This window comes from Heliconius melpomene, chromosome 2 (genome assembly GCF_056956725.1).
Source record: "Heliconius melpomene rosina isolate 202511_hmr_F chromosome 2, ASM5695672v1, whole genome shotgun sequence".
Classification (NCBI taxonomy): Eukaryota; Metazoa; Arthropoda; class Insecta; order Lepidoptera; family Nymphalidae; genus Heliconius; species Heliconius melpomene.
This window is the reverse complement of record NC_140390.1, coordinates 9,047,414-9,063,809: the sequence shown is the minus strand read 5'-3', so window position 1 is coordinate 9,063,809 and position 16,396 is coordinate 9,047,414. Positions and strand designations below refer to the sequence as shown.

At 33.0% G+C, this 16,396-nt stretch overlaps 4 protein-coding genes and 1 pseudogene across 5 annotated transcripts; 3 read left to right on the top strand and 2 right to left on the bottom strand.

Moving 5' to 3' along the window:
• The first annotated feature begins 140 nt into the window (after positions 1–140).
• On the top strand, positions 141–2,308 carry LOC146540789 (venom serine carboxypeptidase pseudogene; annotated as a pseudogene). The gene has a single exon (XR_014879099.1). The product of XR_014879099.1 is annotated as a venom serine carboxypeptidase pseudogene (transcript).
• A 1,092-nt stretch (positions 2,309–3,400) lies between these two features.
• Positions 3,401–4,437, top strand: LOC146540788 (uncharacterized). The gene is made up of 2 exons (XM_085203338.1): positions 3,401–3,751; positions 4,259–4,437. The coding sequence occupies exons 1-2, from the start codon at positions 3,466–3,468 to the stop codon at positions 4,285–4,287; spliced, it is 315 nt and encodes a 104-aa protein (XP_085059464.1). The 5' UTR covers positions 3,401–3,465; the 3' UTR covers positions 4,288–4,437.
• Positions 4,438–4,680: 243 nt separating this feature from the next.
• Positions 4,681–10,077, bottom strand: Cdc45 (cell division cycle protein 45). Its single transcript, XM_085203289.1, has 10 exons — positions 9,895–10,077; positions 9,531–9,821; positions 8,937–9,014; positions 8,389–8,517; positions 7,977–8,165; positions 7,635–7,792; positions 6,885–7,086; positions 6,281–6,475; positions 6,048–6,211; positions 4,681–5,546 (listed from the first exon to the last, which is right to left on the bottom strand). Exons 1-10 carry the CDS (start codon positions 9,943–9,945, stop codon positions 5,405–5,407), a joined length of 1,599 nt encoding a protein of 532 aa, XP_085059415.1. The 5' UTR covers positions 9,946–10,077; the 3' UTR covers positions 4,681–5,404.
• Positions 10,078–11,125: 1,048 nt separating this feature from the next.
• On the bottom strand, positions 11,126–14,985 carry LOC146540786 (RNA polymerase II-associated protein 1). The gene has a single exon (XM_085203276.1). It carries the CDS (start codon positions 14,831–14,833, stop codon positions 11,192–11,194), a length of 3,642 nt encoding a protein of 1,213 aa, XP_085059402.1. The 5' UTR covers positions 14,834–14,985; the 3' UTR covers positions 11,126–11,191.
• Positions 14,986–15,689: 704 nt separating this feature from the next.
• Positions 15,690–16,320, top strand: LOC146540785 (translation machinery-associated protein 16 homolog). Its single transcript, XM_085203266.1, has one exon. The coding sequence runs from the start codon at positions 15,801–15,803 to the stop codon at positions 16,284–16,286; it is 486 nt and encodes a 161-aa protein (XP_085059392.1). The 5' UTR covers positions 15,690–15,800; the 3' UTR covers positions 16,287–16,320.
• Positions 16,321–16,396: the final 76 nt, after the last annotated feature.

Genomic DNA, 16,396 nt, shown 5'->3' with positions numbered 1-16,396 from the left:
TGATTGACTGTTTAATAATAAGGACAAACATTATTTGATAATAACAATATGGTATAATAAATAATTTATATAATGAAAAATATATATATTTTATTAATAATTAAAATTTCTCAACGTTCATGAAAAAATGTCATGTCAATGAACTTTTGACATTTAATCAAAATATGGCTTGTTTGTTTTTTTTGTACGTTGTGACAAGTTTATGATTTTAAATAAAATACAATATGAATATTTTTAACAATAACTTATTATCTTTTCTAGTAATATTTTTTAATGCTTTGGCATTAGTTGTTTCGATAAATTTTCCCTTCGTTTACCCCCGACTGAAACTCGAAGCTAATCCTCAAGGTGATGCCGGTGACCCGCTCATTCTCACGCCATATATAGAAAAAGGCAATATTAAGCAAGCCCAAAATCTCTCTCGTGTGTCAATCACAGAGAAACTTGGTATCAAAAGCCACGCCGGCTTCCTAACTATTGATAAAAAATATAATTCCAATTTATATTTCTGGTACTTCCCAGCTTTTAATAAGGAAAAAAATGCTCCTGTCGTGTTGTGGCTGCAGGGCGGTCCGGGAGGAAGCTCATTATTTGGACTATTTACTGAAAATGGCCCCCTAATAGTGAAAAAATCTGGATTTGCTGTGAGAAAGTATCATTGGGCTCTTAAATACAACCTGCTCTTCATTGATAACCCTGTAGGAACTGGATTTAGTTTTACAGATGATGATAAAGGATATTGTAAAGATGAATTATGTGTTGCAAAAGGCTTATATAGCTGTCTACAGCAGTTTTACAAAATTTTTCCACATTTACAGGCAAATGAGTTTTATATTACTGGGGAATCTTATGCCGGAAAATATATTCCAGCTTTGGCTATGGAAATTCATAAAGATAACTCAATTAATAAACAGAAAATAAACCTCAAAGGCCTTGCATTAGGTAATGCTTACTGTGATCCAATCAACCAGATGGACTATGGCAATTATTTGTACCAACATGGTCTAATAGATGATAAACAAAAAAGTCTATTTATTAAAATGCAAAATGAAATAATAAAAGAGATAAACAAACAAAACTGGGCACAAGCTGGTATACTCATGGACTCTTTAATGGATGGTGATTTAACTAACTTCTCATACTTTAAAAATTACACTGGTTTTCAAAATTATTACAACTTTTTGGTACCAACTGACTTGTCAGATATGGATATTTATATAAACCTGTTAAATAATGACAAAGTAAGGCAGAGTGTCCATGTAGGAGGGTTACCGTTTCATTCTGGTAAAGAAGTTCAAATACATTTAGCATATGACATATTAAAATCTGTTGCTAATTATGTTGCTGAACTTTTATCACACTATAGACTTTTGTTTTACAATGGCCAATTAGATATTATTGTTGCATATCCTTTAACTGAGAATTTCTTGCGTAATCTGAACTTTTCTTCTTCCAATGAATATAAGAAAGCGAGTCGGCAGATCTGGAAAATTGAAAATGAAATAGCAGGGTATATTAAAAAAGCTGGTAATTTGACTGAAGCATTGGTAAGAAATGCGGGGCACATGGTGCCTCATGATCAACCTAAATGGGCTTATGATCTGATTTCTCGTTTTATAAGTAAAAAGATATAATTTTTATAATGTTACATGTTAATTTAATTATGACCATTGAATTATGATATATTTGTACATACACATACACACATATACATATATGTATTTAGTTTGTTATATTCCAATATTAAACATTTCACATAATTTATAAGATTATATGAATAATTAGGTGGGATTTATCCAATGAAAAATTTATTATGGGTTTTTATAACAGGCATATCATAGCCATACCATTTAACAAAGTTTACATTTGAGAAATTAGAGAAATTTTACTTTGATTCCAAACAATTTGAATCTCTCTTTGAAAAATAGGAATAAATTGAGATAGTTCTTGTATTTTAAAAACAAACATGCATAATATCTGAACTTATTTTTAAGTGTTTGGCGAGTGAATATTGTTAAAATTTATCTGTTGATGACAGTAAACATGCTCGTTTGGGTTTGGTCTATGCTTGGGGGAAGGAACTATTCTGCTACTTTTAGCAAAATCTGATGCTAAATCCAACTTTTTGGTGGAAAATAAATTATGTACTTTTGGGTATCACTCTCTTTGTGGAATAAATGATTTTTTATAATTAATATATTTTTGTACATTGTAGTAGAACCTTGATTTTTTTATATTTTTACTTTAAATTTGAACTTTTGCAATAAAATATAAATTGTTTTATTCATAATAAATATTTTTACATAAAGTTGTTATTTTATTTGGACAGGGTTATCCTTATTATTTTAGGTTTGAATATTTTTTATTATATCTGAGAAAAAAATTCAGAACCATTTGTCACTGTTTACGTCTGAATCTTATCTTCCTCCTGGCATTAATTGGTAGAGTCTACCAATACCTAGTCTAATATTTCATTTTTTGCTAAGTTTGACATTTATAATATTAGATTGTTCATTGAGCTCGTGAGCCGGTTTCCCGTTATTACGCAAATTGAGCACTTCCACCATTTCGAGCATACAGTTCTTGCGCGCCACTCTGCCGGCTAATAACGGAAAGTCAGAGGCGGGAAATAGATTACAATATCTCTCCACAGGAATCAAGTCCTTGGGATGACCACTCCCCAACAGTTCGCCACTGCTTGAGTGGCAAAACTCAACGCCGCGCGTTTACCACGACACCAGAACGAAGAAATTAAAATTTTAAATAGGTATTTAATTTCTTCGAGTGGGAATCGAACCCACAACCTGTCATGTTTAGAATCACATAGTGCAGTACATCATGGATACTGCGCCATGACTTTCCTCTTTTAATATAATGATTATCTCACGATTCTCTATATATTAATAATAAATAAGGATGTAAATATGATATAAAATACCTATAACGCCGTCCTTGACGTAATATAATTGTTAGAGAAGAAGTCGTGCTTACATTTAATTAATTACCTACAATTAATCTTATGTTTATTGGTGTTAGAATAACAAATCAAAAGTTACCATACAAACGTAGCGTTCCGACACTTAAGGCCGCACACGGTTTTTTCACAGCGTAGTTTTTTTTAATACATTGTTAATATTCAATGTATGAACCCACAACCGTCGCGTTACAGTCATACGCTAGTGCCCACTGCGCTACGATGGCCTTAGCCTAGTATTAGATAAATAAACATTTTAATTTGGTCTCGGCTGAGAACTTACAACTCTAAAGTTACAAAAACATATGGGATACCTATTATTCGCAGTACAATAGCATTAAATTTGTTGACTACCCTAAACAAATTATAAATTACAAACTCAATTAACACACACAGCTCACCCATATTAGTATATATAAGGCCGGTATATCTTCGCATTCCTCATTCTACATTTGATTGTAGTCCAGTGTACAAGGAAAACGGATTAAATAATGAAAATATTCACTTCCATTGTCTTCCTCCTCGCAGTCGCCATGGCCAACGGAGAAAAGCCACACTACGACGTCAAAGATGCCCCAGAACTGTTCGAGAAGTTCATAAGAGATTACGAGAGACACTACGAGAGCGAGGCTGATAGGAAGTTGCATTATGAGGTCTTCGTGGAGACCTTGAGTCAAATCAATAAATTTAATGAGGAAAGTGATAGTGCTACTTTCGATATAAACCAGTTTGCCGATTTTACACCTCAGGAGTTTGAGAAAATGAGGGGTATTCCAAGTATGTTTTGTTTATAATGTTATATGAGATGTTAGTAGAGGCGAGTCATGGCGCAAGGGCACAAAGAAATATTTTATATTTTCATTTCTTTGCTCTGGTGTTTGAGTAAAACGCGGAATTGAGAACTGCCACTGAACACGCAATGCCTCCAGAATTCGGAGGGAAGTGAGGAATGAAGTGTGCTAACACTAGGGTCTCTCTGCCTACCCTGCTACATGCGAGGAACAGCGTGAAGCTGAGAAGCTGAAAAATATGATAGGTTGCCAGCTAATATTAACATCTATTATATGGCAACTTATATTTAAGAATTTTAATGGGAAACCAGATAATTTACATTTAATAAATAAACAAATTAGAATGCCATTAACACATAGTGCGTCTAAAAATTATGAAAAGCACACACTTGTAGCCTTGCGCCAGAGTGGCTTTAACTATCATGATTGTTATCATTAAGTATATGTTATTTTAAGGTAATATTTAAATAATGAAATTTAATTTTGTTTTCAGAAATCTTGGAAAGTTCTAAATCATCTTAATCAGTAAAAGAAGGAAGTACCAAAACATCTTGACCAGAGACAATAATAAGTTCTTGCTGTGCTCTACAACCTTTCTATGTTTATGTTCTAAATTTTATTATTAGTTCAGTTTTAATTATTTAAATTACAATAAAAAATTATAGAAATAAATTATTTTAATATTTAAAAGAATATCCCCTAACTCAATAAAGAGTTCTTCCTGTCTCATGTCATTATCACATATTATAAGAAATTATAAAAAACATGTATGGTACGTGCCTATAAATTACATATTCATTCATTTTATTTTGTACGAAATGAAATATAAATATTAGGTTATGATGCTTTACTGTAATTTCAGAAATTTATATATTTTTTTAACAAATTCTTTTGGTGGAGAAAAAAAACAAAGAATTAAAAAAATTAGGTACACCATTTATTTCATTTTTAAACAAATAAATAAACTTATACGTCATTAGATCAATAATTATAATTAACTTAACATTAATTTATTTAATCACATCCATTAACTAATATGGAAATCGGTATCAAGCACTGACAGACTTGTAAAATTTGAAATAAACAAAAGTCAATAAAAAAAGTAAATTAGACATTAGGTTTAAGGTATAGCGCGCACTAGTGATTTTTGTCACCGTGACTGTTGCGCGACTGTCACCGTGTACATTACACTTAATGTACACTTGGGTGACTTTTTGTCCGCGGAGGCCGGCAACACGCCGGTGACGCAACTGTCACCGCGTCCATAGATTTGTATGCCCGTGCGCGCATTAGCAACTAAATGTCACCTCCCCTTTGCGGTTTCCATACTAGTCGTCTTCCGCATAAACATGAAACAGCAGCGTGTTGCATTGCAGCACCGAATTTTTATGTCAATAATTGCGTCAAGTTCATCACCAATCATTTTATGTTGTTTAAATAATTGTATTTTAAATTTAACTAACTTAAACAATTTAAAGACAACTCATTATAATCAAAGAAACATGTTGTCATATATATATATATTTTCAAAATGTCACCAAGGTAAGGAAATGAAAATAATTAACTCCCTCGCGTGGGAATTGAACCCACAACCGTTATGTTTACAGCCAGCAATTAATTTTTAAGTTTTATTACAATATTATGCCAATAAAGCGGTTAAAGCGTCTAAGAATTGAGCCCGTTGTGATAAAGGCAATGTTATGATAGAAGAGTCCACATGGTCCAAGGAGACGGTCACTCCACTTTTTGTGGCCGCTTGTTCAAAGGCTGCACCAAATAAACTGGAAAATAAAGTTTAATTGTGTATATAATTTTAGATTTTAACTCTATCTCACACACAGCAGGGTAGGCAGAGGGAACCAGGATAACCTAGTGTTAAGAGTAGTATTCCCATTATGATATTTATGCAAGTATTAAATATTTTATCCCCCCCTTTGGGCAAATCTTGTGGGTTTGTCATCCTTGAGTCACTCAATGCCACTCAACACATCTAATCTACATATATGTGGAACAAAGAGTAAAAGTAAAAAAAAATGTATATAATATCTAAAGATAATAATAACAAAATGAATGAGTCAATTATTCATTTTGCCAAATGGAAGATGAGTCCATAACCACCTACCAATCGTCCTAAGATGGCCTCAAAAGATGTATTACTAAGATCTATTACATTAAGTTTTATCTAAATTCGTTTAGTAGTTTTTGCGTAAAACTGGAACAAAGATCCATCCTTATAAACTTTCAATATAAAAAATTATATATATTCAATATAAAAAACCTACTTTCTAGGCTCTTGCTGAAATTTAGGCGGTAGACCCAAAAGCAAGCAATTGGAGTCCTTAGAAGAAGTAGCTAAAAGTGGTCGTCCGGAACTCGAACTTGCGACCCACCGCGCCGCCTCAGACAGCCAGAGGGGACCACTGAGTATTGATGATTCAGGTGTACCCTGGAAGTAAAATAATATTTTTTATATAAGGTGTGGGGACAACGTACAATTAAAATTTAAAGTACTAACCTCTTGCACAATAAAGTAATTAAATGGCCCCGCGAGCAGCAGTCCGCGGGCTGCCAGCACGCCGTGCGCCAGCCGCGCCACCGCCTCCAGGCAGCGTTTAGCCGCGCACACGCCTCGCCTCAGGGACTCCCCGTCTCCGGACACCTGTAGGCACGCCAGCGCCAGCTGGAATCCCTCCGAGCGGGGGATTGTATCCTGGAATGTGGCGGGTTCTGGTTATTTAGTATCGTTTCTGAAGTTATTGAGTTTTGGAAATGCGTAGTAATCACATCTGTGTATAATCTCTGATAACTAATTATAGGAGAAGAGCCAAATAAAAATAATAAATAAAATAAGCTGATTTTGTTCTTAACTGTTTGCACATTTTACATTGACTACGTGTAATATTGATTTTTTAAAAGAAAAACAGCAAGCTGGATATTAGAACCAAAAATATCAGCTTTAATTATAAAAAAAAATTAAGAACGTAACTCTCAAATACGAGACATTTTGAGATTATTTTAATACTAGGTTCCTTCTGCCTTCCCTTCTATATGCGAAATTCAGCATGAAACTAAAGAAAAGGATAACAGAAGTATAAATAAGCCGAAAACATAATATTTACATTCTCAATCAACGCCATGATAGCGTAAACGACGTCAAGAGCGGCTACAACTGGTGAATGCAGCCGTTGTAACTGGAACGAGGCTTTGGTGGGGTTCGGTAACTTGTGTTTAGTTGTGGCAGCCTCCAGAGAGGAGAGGAGGGAGTGACGGAGGTCCACGTCCATTGAGGTGTAGGCTTGGCGCGCTTGTTGAAGGGGGAAGCTGGGGAAGGTGGACACATAATTATATGTATATTTAATTTTTTTCATCTTCAGCTGTATATGAGATATATGGCAGGGTAGACAAAGGAATCTAGTGTTAAGCCACTCTGTTCTCTGCAAATTGTCGAACTTTCGAGACATTGCATGTTGAATGCCGGAATTCAAAGGTGCGATTTGTTTTGTTACCAGAGCGAGTAACATGAAAATATTAAATAATTCATTCCTCTGAGCGGGAATCGCTCGATCCACTGTGCCACGATTGCCTTTTATATTAAAAAAAAAATATATAAAAAAAAGTAACTATAAGAACTAACTTGGGACTGAACCAAATTAACTTAACCTTAGATTCTATCTGTCTACCCTCCTGAATACAGGATACAGTGTCAAAATAAAATAAAGAATAGGTTATATAATGTGTAATTTAAAATATAAGAAGTGCAGACGAACTGATAATGATGATGAACAATATTTATCATTATTTTTAGAACTCAGTTAAACGCGCGAGGCGGGCGCGTGTCGGCGGTGTCGGTCGTATCGGCACTCACTCACCCCATGTCAGCCAGCAGCTGGCGAAGGCGCGCGGCGCCAGAGCGCGCGTGCAGGCGCAGGGCGGGCGCGAGGCAGGCGGCGTGTGAGAGTGCGCGCTCCAGCGACCAGCAGCGATACAGCGGCAGCCACGCGTCTTTCTCGATTACTACGCGAGCTGACTGGGGGAATATATCTTTAATTTATATAGTAAGTTTGTTACAGCTCAATCCAATAAAAGTAAGTGAAAAATATGTTTTTTTTTTCTCTTATGAATCTAGAAATAATCTCATCTTTTACCACTAACTATTATTTATTGACCCAATAAAACAAAAATTGAAAAAAAAGAATGAAACCAGTACTCACTGTGCACCCATTATCGCCATGTCTCTGTGCAGCCACATATCTATGCAAAGGTTCTGTATCTAATAGAGCTCGCGCCGGAGATCTGAGATGCAAGGCCGAGTGTGCCGAACTAGCAATTGCCGCACTCCACAACACTGAGGGGGTGCAACGGGAGATCAGAACTGCCAGTTCTAGAGTTATGATGGCACTCTGGAATAAAATTATTTATATAAGAAAAAAAAAAAAAATTTAATAATTTTTTTTAGCTGTACTTCACCCCAAATATATTAATGTAGGCATAACGAAATTAGTATTAACACCATCTAATACGCCCTTAAACCATCATATTTTCTACATAGCATGTTCAAAGGTTCTGTCCCTCAAATAACATTTTGTAAAACTATTAAAATAGAGAGTATAAATAATTACTTACAGGTTTCCCATAATAAGAGAATTGTGTGTAATTGAACATGAGGGTGTGTCGTCTCTCCTCCCAAGCCTTTCTCTCCCTCCTTTTCTCCACAACAGCTTCGATACTCTCCCTGACTTCAGATTCCTCTTCCTGTAACAAAATAAAAAAGAATCTTAAAGTATGTGTGACTATAAATTGTGACAGTTGGAAGTTAGAATCCAATATACATACAAAATACTAATATATTTAATATTTTCTTTTTCTCACTCTGGTGACATGACAAAGACCAGCATTGAGTTCTGCCTCTCAATATACAATGTCTCAAATATTTAGTGGTACACTGGCAGCTTCCCTCTACCCTTGAAACCAGCATGAAGCTATAAAATATCGAAAGTAGAACTAATGAACCAAGAGTAAGTTACTTCTTTTAGTAATTTTTCTTTTTTGTAGCTTTTTTGTTTGTTATTATTATTTTTTATGACCCTGACTTAAAAATATACAAATGTAGTTGTAACAAAATTTTCAAGGTATTTTACCAATATTTATAAAATATTGTTGAAAACACTTACTTCATCTTCCTCATCGTCTTTAAATATATCATCAAAGTTTGGAATGTTTTCTCCTTCATCTTTATATATAAGCTTCACCTAGAATAAAAAAAAAACAATTAAAATTACTACCATGGATCTATTTTACAATAGTTTTTTTTGTTATAATTTAGTTTAGTTATAATTTTGTTGAACATTTTGTTTCTTCACACTGTTTCCATATGCAGCAGGGTAGGCAGAGTGAACATGGGAACCTCCACCTCGTTGTGTTCCCATTCTCCACTTAATGAATTGTGGAGTAATTGTGATAAGTTACTTTTGAAGTTTTATTTATTATTTTTATTTAATATAAATATTAAATTGTCAGAGCAGTGTAACATCTCCCTGTATCTACGAAGGTTGTAAGTTCAATTTCTAATTGGTGGGATCAATTATTTTTATTTTCATGCTCTGGTAACAAGACATTGCATGACATTGAGCGCTGCTACTCAACAATGTTTGAGACATGTTTGTGACACAAGGGGTGGTGTGGTATCTTAACATTAGGTTCCCTCTGTCTACCATGCTATACGAAGGCAACAATGTGAAAGTAAGAAAAGTACATAAATATCTTACCTGACCATCACTATATACATTACAAATATCAGTTGGTTTGTGAGAGTCTAATACAAAGAAAACTACATCTTCATCAGGCTGAAGTATATCAACTAAGTCTATGGTCCCGCCACAATTCACAAGTACAACATATTTGATTTCTTCATTGTTTTCGTCGTAAGCAGTTTTCAATTCAGATATACCCCCAACTGGGACTAAGGTGTACGAAATATTATCACATTTAAATAAGTCTTGTAGTATTTTGCACGCACAAATCGCATCAACATCGTAATGCACTAGAAGTAAAACCCTCTGGAAGAATAATTTATTATTGAAAATAACAATAACCAATATAAAACATATTTTAAAATCTTGATATACTAACGTTGCCTAGAAGAACATTATAAAAATCATTTTTAATATCTTCTATAAACATTTTATGTGCTAAACAAGCTCAAAATTAAGACGATGCTACGAAGACATGCTTTTATAAAATATAACAGTAGAAATTAAAACACCTGCTAAAAACACTATAGGACAATTGTCAAACTCGTCCTTTCAAAGTTTAAACTGTCAAGTTTGATTACTTTCTTCGCGCCAAAATTTGGATGCGTTCAATTTATATATTTTTTTGTTTCATTTCGATTCATTCATTAATTTTTTCTTTATTTATAAACAGTTATTGTATTTGTCATAAAACTTATAAAAATCTTGAAATTTGTTTAAATCAAAAGTTAATATCATATTTATACAATTTACCAGTAAGAGTGAAAATAAAATCAAGCCTAAAAGTGACGCCGTGTTAAAAATCGCGCAATCTCGTCGTGTCTTAAACATTGATTGTCATATTGGTGAGGTAATTTGTTCTGAACTGATCATACAAGCAGATTTAAATCGAATTTTACAATACAAATTGTAATATAGTTTTTTTTGTAAGATCTTGTTACTTTTTTTTTTTAACTTCAGGCAGTATCCCACATGTAGCAGGGTAGGTAGATGGAACCTAGTGTTAAAACTGGAGGCTTTGCGTGTTGAGTGGCAGAAATCAACGCCGCGTTTTTGTCTCGACAACAGAGCAATGAAACATTTTTTTTTATTTACTCGAGTGGGAATCGTACCAACGACCTGTCACGAAAACAGTTCACACGTTTGTGCCACTGCGCTACGACTGTTCTCAATCTCTCTCTGACCTTATGTATTTATTATTGAAACATACTTATGTAGAGGATAAATCTCTTCAAAGTTATTAAATTTTAATAGTGTACGTAGGTACATTCAAATCTTGGTAATTTATAAACTTTCAATAATAATATATTATAATTTAATATATTCATCACTTATAAACTGTAAATAAATATTTCTTTAACTAAAGTAGCTGAAATGATTTACATATTTGAGGTATCGTTGGATTCGTAATTCCGACTGAATAAAACTAAAAACAAGCCCATGTTTCATTAGGATTAGCACTCGGTATCTATTCTTCAACCAATTAAATCTGACAGGGACCTGTAGTTGTTTATTATTTTATATATTTTTTATTTTTTTTTATTCGCACTATTGTTATTTACATAGGCATGTTACACTCTAAATAAATTAAAAATAACAAAAACCATCAATGTCCTATAAAATTTTATTTACAAATATTTACAATTTGTTAAACAAATTTTTTCATTATATTACAGTTAATCAGTATGAATTTTTCTCTTTTTAAAGCATTCAACATGATGTTGTGCAATTTTATACGCAATCGTTCCAGGTCTTAGTAAATTGCTTGACAAAGCTCTAAAATAAGATTTCAAAAGAGTCTCCTCTGTTTCTTCTGGATGTAGATATTCATTTAATGTGTAACACAATTCACTTTCTGAACAGTCTAAGGCTCTGAGACAACCTGCATACTCAGACCATAATAATTTACGCCATTTAACATTGTGCCTTTGAGCAATTGGAACTAAAATAGATGACGCAAATGAATGGTCTCCGTAACTGACTGACTGAAACTGTTCCAATAGTTGAGTGTAAAAATCTTGGAAATTATGCAAGCCAGTCAACTCTTTATCAAAATTAAATTTATCACTCTTCTTGTAAAGGATTTGCAAGCATTTCTTCAAAAGAATTTTGATTTGATCATCCAAAAATAATGAATTATCACAGAGAAAGACACACATTAGTCTACAAAATCTGTCCGTATGACTGATATCAGTTAGGAGATCAGGGAAACATATTTCATTAAACAAAATCCATTCTAAGTTGCATCTTACTATTATTTCTTTTTCTAAAGTTTGTTGTTTTGTAACTTTATCTGCATGCTCACCAAGTACAGTAGGTGTAGGTTTGACATCCTGGCTTTCGCTATATAAAGACAAAATTGGTAAATATATCCAGTCTCTAGGCAGTACAGGCTCCTGCCATTGCCTTAATACAATATTACCAGTTAATACAAAATCATTAAGTTTAATAATCCTACTATAACAAATTTTTATATCTTCAATATTAGTTAGTGCTTTATTAAAGTTGTTAGCCTCAGACAATGATACAAGATTAAACAATCTTTCAGCTGTGAACCATTCCTTGTTAAAAATTATATGTTTAAATAAATATTCTAACTCATATTTCTTGTCAACTCTCAAAATGTAACACAGTTTATTTGCAACAGAATATATAAGGTCCTTTATGGCTTCTGAAATATCACTTTGTACGGCCAGCCTTATAATACTAAAGACAAAGTCAACTTCCATTCTGGAAAACCAATGATTAGTAAGACTCGGTGTCTTTTTTGATAATTGTGTTAGATAGTTCAAAACTTGATTTACATATAATTTCCCTATTTCCTTATCAACAATTACATTTAACAGTTTAAATAGTGATACTAAAAATGGTATCGGTGAAACTATATTCAGCATGGGGAGGACTTTTTGTGCTGAATCTATTACAGATGTTTTTAGAGTTACAAGATTTTTAATGAAATATAAATCATTCTCATCTATATTAGAGAGGAGATTGGAGCTAGATAAAAGACTATTTATAAGAATAATAAATCCATTTGACATTGCTAATGTTTTTAAAATATCATTTAAGAATTTTAAAGTAACCTTTTCATTTTGTAAAATTGTCTTGCAACAGTCGAGAGCTGAACAAAGTAGCCTCAAATGTCCACATGTGAAATTATCCAAATGAGCAGTTTGTATTAGCCATTTTTGAACTCCTTCCTTTAATAATGGATATATTTGTTTTTTATACCCATCTAAATTGAGCATGTTACAGTTTAAAAGTTTGTTAATAAACTGCAGTACTACAGCTGCGTGGGTAGCTGATATTACTGAAGAACTGATATACACATCTGTCCCTTGGACATGTTTATATAATGTAGTGACTATAAGGGGACATACTGACAATGCATTTTCTGTTCCAAGTCCGTAATTTAGCAAATTTGATAAAATACAGAATGCCTCTATTTGTAATCGTAGTCCATATGTGCCATCAACTCCAGAGCTTATATATTCTGATATAGGTTTAAGTAAGTCATATTTTGATATTAAAATTTCTCCTATCTCTCTACATTGTAATGATAGAATCCTCATTAGTTTCAATGCAGCTAAAATTGGCTTCCTATATACTATATTTGGATCAAATTTAAAATTTATACTTGTTGTTGGTATGAAATATTTTATTATAGCATTTAATAAATGATCAGTATCAACCATAATTCTGGCTGTTTCTATTGAGTTTCTCGATAATCTTGTTAATATCTGTAGTGCATATTGTACACAGTTAAAAGAAGGTTTGACACTGTCTAGAATATAAAATATCCTTTGCAAAATGTCTGTTCTTAAAATAGCTGTTACAAGATCTATTTCTGCTAAATGAAAATCTTGTAATTCAGTCTCTTTGGAATTCAAATCTTCAATTTCTGATTTATCATTTTCCAGACATGGTTGAAAAGTGCCTTCTTCAAAACCTATCATAGCATCAAGGCATGCCTCATCTATTCTATTCACAAGCAAATTTCTCATGGCTTTTAATGCAGGTTCTAACAAAATAATTTTATTTTCATCCATAGCAAATCTAATAATAAAAAAAATGTTACTTAAAGGTATTTCGATAATGTCCTTGTATATGCCTGTACTGTTGTATTCTAGGATTCCAGATAAAGTATTTAGAGCCATTACTCGTTGTTGGGTAACACTTGAGCGAGACAGTTCAAAGAGTTCAGTTATAGAATATCCTGGCCTATGAGGCTCATCTCCATGATGAAACAAAGACTTAGTTTTTTCTGTATATTCTATAGTATATGGCAATAAGTATCCCTTGAAATCAAACCTTGCTTCATATGGTTCATTTGTTTTGATTTTTGCACTCTCTTCAATACCTCTCATCCATTCTAATTTATCTTTTTCTAAATTTTCAAAATGAAGCCATCTGCTTACTTGTGGGTGTGATAAAATATCATTTTCCCAAAGAGAATCATTTTCAAATTTATTATCATTTCTATTTATATTACTTTCAGATGGTGTCTCAGTAGTATCCATTTTATCAACAGAATGTAGTTTTGGTGGTTTTTCAACTGTTGTGGTAGTGTTGGTTTGTTTTCGTTTTTCTTTTAAAAAAATAATTAATTTTGGATCTAAAGTAGAAAGTAATTTTTGTTGCTCTTGCAATATTTGTTCTTCAGACATTTCATTTAATACTTTAATATTTTCAGTGTGAATAGCATCGGCTTCTTGATTTGAAATAATAAAGCTTTGTTTTGGTATATTTAGTTGACTTATACTATTTAGTGTAGATTTTGATGTTAATGATTGATCAATTTCCATTTTCACTTCTTTTTCTTCATTTAATTTTTCTAAATGAATTGCATGAATGCTTTTAGCATCTGGTTTTATATTTGGATCTCGCTTAGTTACCTCAGGGAATCCTTTAGATGGCATTTTGAATTCTAAGTCTAGAACAGTATCATAATTTTTCTCTACAATGTCACCAAGAATTGTTGGTATAACTTTTGGATAGTATACTTTGTCGTCTTCAGGTTCTGGAGGCTTTTCTTCGGTTTCATCCATGTTCTTTTCTAAAATGTCACCCATGAGGGCCCCAGTACTGGTTTCTATACGTGGTCGTTTCTCATTATTCGCCAATCCTTTAGACTGTGCATATTTTGAAGGTTTTCTAGCACTCGAAGTGGTTGGGCTAGTTCTTTTAGTAGTTTGATGTTCTGTTTTCCTTAAGTTAACTACTTGTGCTGCCGGTTGAAAGTTTTTATCCTTTAAGAATTCTTCTTGCATTCGAAGAATGTCATCTTCACTGTCGCCAGGTTTTGGTCTCCTGATCATTTTAGATTATTAGAAGACAGAATGTGTAAGATGAATGAGGACAACAAATACAAAATATAACAAATAAGAAGAAAAACAACCTCCGGCGGATTACAAAATAAAATATACAAACTTCACAAACTTGAGTATTGCTCAATTGTCAAAATATAAATGACATTTTACTTGTTTGTTTATGGCATTTAGGCGTATTAACTGAACTGAAGTAGTAACGGAGTGTCACGAATAATACTATTTATTTTAATTTATATTAATTGTCACCATTCGTAGCGCAGAGGCACAAGTGTGTGACGGTAAATGCGACTGGTTGTAGGTTTGATCAATACTCGAGGAAATTCCAGATTTATTTTAAATTTATATTATCATTTCTTCGCTCTGGAGTCAAAGCAAAGCGTGGCGTTGAGTTCCTCCATTTAACATGCAATATCTCCACAATTCGGCAGAAAATGGGAAAAGGAATGTCTTAACAATAGGTTCCCTCTGCCTACCTTGCTATGTGCGGGATACAACGCAAAGCTGATTTTTTTACGATACTGAAGGAAGGCTACGTAAAATGCATGAGGACCCCCCAGAGGACATGTCCCATAAATGTCCTCTGGGGGGTCCTCATGCATCAGTTAAAATAATGTACGAGGTGAAAAAAGTACGGTGTCCATACTGTTCAGTAACAGTCTTTTGTTTTTGGAGTAGTGTTTGGAGCTCTGTTCTCTCTGGCTACTATAGTAGGGACAACTTATGAAATTAAGAAAATCATATAAATGTTAATCTAAGGTTCGGGTTTATTTTATGCCCTATGTGTTCTTATTTGATTAGTTTCTTATTTATTTATACTTTTTAAATTGTTTTTTTATATCATGCCGTGTCGTTTTGACAAATGAAAGTGACATTTGTATTTTGTATCGAAATAATCAGAAACACGTGTTTTCTTCGCGGGTTGTTAATTATTATTTAATATTTATAATATTACAAAATGCCGAAAATAAAAAATATTGACAAACTGAAACATCCAAACAGCAGAAAAACTATATCCATGGCCAAAAAAATGGTTAAAAACGAAAAGAAAAATAATAACAAACTTGGTACCCATATCAAACAAAATTTAATTGGTGAAAAGATTTTGTGGTTTAAACAGAGGATACCTGAAGGCTGTGTTATACTAACTAAAGAACAAACACTTAGTTTAATAGAAACATATTTATCAAGATTTGACGAGGAATTAGAGCAAATTGCATTGAAAAATTCGATAGGGCAACGGAAAAGTCGTCAGCATGCAAGCAGAGAGGACGTCATTAACATAACGAAGAAGAGAGAGCTAGAAGAATTTGAAACCTGCGGTTTGGAAATGCCGGACCTTATGGATGTCCAGCAAATGGAAGTATTGAGAAACTGGAATGGAGAACTTAGGTTTCTGCAACATTTTAAATTAAAAAGAGTGGCAAGAAAACACTTAACATAAAATATTTGTTTTATTATAAAAAATTTAAGTTAAACACGGCTTTTAAGTAAAACCTGCACTTTTATGAAAAGATTTTTTTAAAATCATTGTATTTAAGATTTACATTTATT